At 38.5% G+C, this 6000-nt stretch overlaps 1 protein-coding gene across 1 annotated transcript in view; it reads left to right on the plus strand.

Moving 5' to 3' along the window:
* LOC117388127 (sialic acid-binding Ig-like lectin 7) overlaps nt 1–5787 on the plus strand; it is a 47074-nt gene extending 41287 nt beyond the window's left edge. Inside the window, exons 7-9 of the mRNA XM_055230295.1 lie at nt 5093–5183; nt 5502–5526; nt 5593–5787. Coding sequence (XP_055086270.1) covers nt 5093–5183; nt 5502–5526; nt 5593–5787 — 311 coding nt within the window. The remainder of the gene's footprint in view (nt 1–5092; nt 5184–5501; nt 5527–5592) is intronic.
* The last annotated feature ends 213 nt before the right edge of the window (nt 5788–6000 follow it).

Here is a 6000-nt window from a genome sequence, read left to right on the forward strand (position 1 = left end):
TGTGATTTATATGTGGCCCTTAATGAGAAAAGTTGGGACACTCCTGCACTAAAACATGTTTTCCTCTGGCTCCACCCACCGTACAAGGACATGCATCTTTAGGTTAGTTCAATATTCAAATGTCAAACTAGACTTAATTGCACTTGTGGGGAAATTCCATCTCTACATTTGACCCATCAGACAAGTTGTGTTAATTACATGTCATAGTGAGTTCAAAGTTAGAGTCTAGCTACTTAATTCAGTCTTGTACACTTTCTGTCACACTTATAACCTTGTTAGTATTAAATGTTTGCAATCATTTTTAAAACCAAATGTGCTGTCACCAAAAATAGAGGAAATGTCCGTTGTCTATTGTTTTAAATCAACTGATGCGCCTCAGACCCAGAAGTCACATCACACTAAACAATCCTATGCAAACAGAAAAATGTAAACAAATAGTTATTCTTACAAGTTTACTCACCAAACAGACCCAAGCAGATGACCAACAGAACTCCAAGAATGACCTCCCATGACAGATCACCACTAAAAGAGCTTGTTCTTTATAAAACAGTGACAGAATTAGAAATGTACAGATACTGGTAGATGTTGGGCCCAATAAACCAGACAAACTACTGAGCTACAGTGGACTGAAGTCATCCCAGTGCATCTGGATATAGTGCAGTGTCAAGTTTAAGAGTGTCATTCTGAAAATGTACATGTGTTCTACAAGGATGCGTTTACGGCCCCCTCTTGTTCACTGTGATCATGAGTGAAAACCCATTGAATTCAGAAGAAAAAACACCAGAATCATTGCCCCTTAATTGGTGGAACATCTTTGGAGATGGTTGACATATGTGTTAAAATCAGGACTGAGTTTTTTGTTACCATGTCTCTTTTGTTACTCTGCACTGGAGCACTGCACATTACTTTTTGAGTCAAATATTAATTCACACATTGGATTTAGGTAACTTTTTTTTTCTCTTATGTAATGTAAACTTCGAGAATGCCTGGTGAGTTTAAAACCAGTGATTACAATATGGCACTTTAGGATGACATACCTGTTATACTCAGTGTAATGGCTGGAGATAATTCATGTCCAAGTGTATTTGAGGCCACACAATAGTACTGTCCCTCTTCAGTGAGGTTGAAGCTGTACGTGTGTCCCTGGCTGACATTGGCTGGTCCCTGTGAGCTGTGTCTGAACCAGGTGAAGTGGTGGACAGGAGGCTTGGCTCTGCTGGAGCAGCTCAGCGTCACTGACTGACCTGCTGACAGTGAACCGGATGGACTGACCTCCACTGAGGTGTTTTTAGGACCATCTGAGGACAGACGGGTAAGTTTAATGCCATAATGTGGAACATTTCAGGCACAGCAGTAATATCTCAATGTAAACAGACTGAATCCATCAGTGTGTTTCACTCACATGAGACACTGAGAGTCACTTTACTGTCGGCCATTTTGAATCGTCCACTCACAGGATACGCTGCATTACACTTTATCATTAGTCCATCATGGGCGTCTGTCAGAGTGATGTTCTGTGTGATTTTAATGGTAAATGTCCCGTTGGTCTCTGTGATGTGGGCAGTGCCTTGGTGGAGGTCCCATGTGAGCTGAGGAGGGGCGTGTGGACAGGGAGTGACAGCTGAGCAGGTTATAGTCACCACCTCTGTCTCTGTCTGTTTACCAGAGACTTCTATTGTGGGGCTCCAGGGAGAGTCTGCAGAATGATTATAAACAAGGAGAAATAAAATGTAAAATGCATCTGTCTTTAAATGATGTTTGTTGTGGGTCCATATGTTGCAATAAAGTTTAGATTTTATTCGTATTAACTAGGGCCTTTTTATTCTTGCTATAATAGACACTGAATATCACCTGGATTCAAGTGTCACCTGATCACAATTTGACATCTTTACTTAACTATGAACCACACATAGAATATATAAAGTACTTACCACTGATTGTTATATTAAGAGGGTCACAAACAGCTGTACTTTTAAAAGGCAGGTTTTCAATCCTGAAGAAATACTTGTTTGGATACTCGGAGGTTAAATTATTGAACAAAGTCGTACAGTTTTTCTTTTTCAGGTCTCCAGTAATTTCCATGTGTTGTTCTGCAGACTGCTGTTAAAGATCACATTTTCTGAGTTTGGGCCAAAGTCATAATCACTTTTTATCCAAACACCAAACACTGGTGAATCATCATGAGACTCATCAGGTGTAAAGCTGCAGGGGATTTTTAAACATGATCCACTCAGAGATTTAAGAAACTTTGGCGTCGTGACATTCAAATATGATTTCACATCACAAACACCCAGGACAACTGTAAGCAAATATTTACCAATTTTAAAGAATAAAATAGTATTTGTATTTAAAGTTTTTGCACATGTAGCATCAATAATTCTCTTACCTGGACAAAGCAGTAACAGTAGAACCACTGGAGTTACACTGATACATCGAGCTGCTGCTGCCATGCTTCTCTGCTACAACAAAAAACAACACAGCAGTATTCATCTGTATATTCTGAAGTGTTTTATTAATTATTTTTATTATTGATGTATTTATTATTAAGTCTAACCTCACCAGACCAGAGGGCAAACCCACAACCTAAACTTGAATTTCCTCTTCACACTTCTATCTGTAAGTGTGAAGAGTGAGTGTGAGTCTCAAAATGTGCTCATTGTGCCGTGTTTCCTGTTAAAGAAGAATGTTCCCCTTCTATTTTATTTGCTCTGTTATTACTTCGTTCTCCAATTATTATTTTATTAATCGGTGAAACACGTAGTATTTGTCTCCATCATCATGTTGGTGCAGATGCTGCTGTGATGTGCAGCCACAGGAGCAGCCCACAGCTCCATGACTCTGTGTTGTGATGGAATAAACTTACAGATGGAAGCTTTAATTGTTCCATACAGTAGATTTACATTAGATTTACAAATATTTGAAAACATAAGTACAAATTATTGTGAATAGTAAAAACAAATGAATGAACAGTGGACTATGATGTTGAGTCCACGGTGCTGCCAACTTCACCTTTCTCTTTGTGGTTTGATCTGTCTGTCAGATGATAAGAACAAAAAAAACAGAAGTTGGAGACCGTCACGAAGAGGAAGTCACTGTTATTCTAAAACTCACAAAGACGATTAAGAGATTCACTGTCGACTCTGGAGTAGGTTCGTTAAGCAGAGCACTAACAGCTCAAGTTATTTTTTTTTTATTTTTAATTCTGAAGCTATAATGAATATGCTCATTCAAATTATACAACTTTTACTGCTGTGTTCAGGTGAGTTAAGTTTATTTAATTCTCTTATTTTTAAACATGAGAATAAAGAGTATTCACCAGTCATTTATAATGTGTATTTATATTCAGTATTTGTAAGAATAAACATGACATGAATGATTACATGGTGAACACCTGTGTGTACTCTGCATTTTCTGTTACTGTCATTTTAACCCTGTGCATGTTTTACAGGAGCTGATGGTTGTCGTCCACGAAATCATTTGTCCATTAAAACTCCAAGTCCAATGGAGGCTCTGAGTGGCTCCTGTTTGTGGATCCCATGCACCTATAAAGTTTTAACTAAATCTAAAGACATAAACACTGCAGACCCTGTCACTGGCATTTGGTTTAAAGGTGATCTTGAGTACAGTACAGATTCACAGAATACATTTTCCGTCAGTAGAGACTCCAGTAAGTCTTATCCCATGAATTTCACTGGGAACCTGAAAAACAAAAACTGCACCACAATGTTTTATAATTTAAGCAAAAACCACGATGACAAATATTACTTCAGAGTACAGAACAGTGGTTTTTCGGCCACAGCTGTTTGTGACTCTCTTCAAATAAAAGTCAGAGGTAAGACACTTTTACTATTTATTCAAAGGTTAATGAAACCTTTTTCATGTTTTGTCTTTATTTTTTACACATTACCTCATTTTTAAAGGGACAAAATAGTTTGTGCAAAACCCAAGACCAATTGAATATTCTACTGTCTGAATTTTAATCAAACTTTTATTCTTATATTCTGTGTATTTCACTGTTTAGGATTTACATTCAATCAGCTCCAATGTTTGTTTCTACAGTTTCATCTCTGAATAGCAGTTTGTTTTACAATCAAACAGTATTTTGTTGACACAGGTTTATATTCAAAGGGACAAACTGCTTTTCCACATTAGTTTTGTCATCAGGTTCTAACATACACCTGTTATAAACAAGTTTGAATGTTTGAATGACATTTTCACTCTACTTCTGTGCACAGTAAATAGCCTCCACTCCCATCTGACGAGCATCAGCTTAGGTCTTGGTTTATTGCCTTTTTTAGATTGTAATGTTCTCCCCAAATGTTTTTACTCTTCTCAGACTCTCCCTGGAGCCCCACAATAGAAGTCTCTGGTAAACAGACAGAGACAGAGGTGGTGACTATAACCTGCTCAGCTGTCACTCCCTGTCCACACGCCCCTCCTCAGCTCACATGGGACCTCCACCAAGGCACTGTCCACATCACAGAGACCAACGGGACATTTACCACTAAAATCACACAGAACATCACTCTGACAGACGCCCATGATGGACTAATGATAAAGTGTAATGCAGCGTATCCTGTGAGTGGAGGATTCAAAATGGCCGACAGTAAAGTGACTCTGTGTCTCATGTGAGTGAAACACACTGATGGATTCAGTCTGTTTACATTGAGATATTACTGCTGTGCCTGAATTGTTCCACATTATGGCATTAAACTTACCCGTCTGTCCTCAGATGGTCCTAAAAACACCTCAGTGGAGGTCAGTCCGTCCGGTTCACTGTCAGCAGGTCAGTCAGTGACGCTGAGCTGCTCCAGCAGAGCCAAGCCTCCTGTCCACCACTTCACCTGGTTCAGACACAGCTCACAGGGACCAGCCAATGTCAGCCAGGGACACACGTACAGCTTCAACCTCACTGAAGAGGGACAGTACTATTGTGTGGCCTCAAATACACTTGGACATGAATCATCTCAAAACATTACACTGAGTATAAAAGGTGCATGACTAATTTAAGCAGACACTTGAATGTTATAATACTTCAGTACAATACTGACTTTACTTTCTTGTAAATCGTCTAAATACATGTTTTGGGCAGAAACAAACAGCTCTTCTGCTGTACCGTGGGAGGCCATTCTTGGAGCAGGTGTTGGACTCATAATAGTCTTTTGTCTGGCTGTGTTTTTTATGTAAGTATTATGAAACAAGTCTGTGCTATAAACCAATAACTTGAGTTAATATTCATCCAATGAAAATCCAACTCTGTAATATCAAAAATATATGGGATGTAGCTTAATTCTTGTTCTATCTCCAACAATAAGTAATGTGTAAAGTAATATGAATACTTACATGTACCAATTTACATGTTTGTCTTCTTCCTCTTACATTTGTTTTCTTATTCAGGCTGAACTGCCACAAAAGTAACACATCTCTAGTCTTGTTGTCTCTCTATTTCTTTATACACGACTTTTAGGATAATCTATGTAAATATTTTTTTTTTTTCCCAGGTCTGTCAGATCAAAAAAATCACAAGTGAGTATTTAAAATGTGATGAGAAAAGTTAAGGGTCAAATGACTGTTCAGTGTCTTGTTTTACAGACAGGAGCATTTGTGGAGACTGATAAGGAAGAGGAAGAAGTGCATTATGGGGAAATAGACTTTTCTAATTTGAGCCCTAAAGACGTCGCAGAACAAGAGGAGACCGTGTACTCCCAGGTCCAAGTATCAAAAGAAAATGCCACCGCACAAGTCCCTGGTTTAGATGAACTCTATGCAAATGTAAAGAAGAAGTGACAATGTGCTTCTGTCTTTAAAGTGTGGATGAGCGATATATCGGTTCCTATCAGTCCGATTTGGAAGATTTAGTCGATATTTTGCAGATATGTTTCTAAAGTCTCTGTGGTCATGTGTCTTTCCCAGTTTCTTCTCAGATTTGTCTTTTTGATCAGACTGAGGAGTAAAAATGGAAATAGAGCAACTCGGCCTAAAATACAGGGTGTCCATAAA

Source organism: Periophthalmus magnuspinnatus, chromosome 20 (genome assembly GCF_009829125.3).
Source record: "Periophthalmus magnuspinnatus isolate fPerMag1 chromosome 20, fPerMag1.2.pri, whole genome shotgun sequence".
Lineage (NCBI taxonomy): Eukaryota > Metazoa > Chordata > Actinopteri > Gobiiformes > Gobiidae > Periophthalmus > Periophthalmus magnuspinnatus.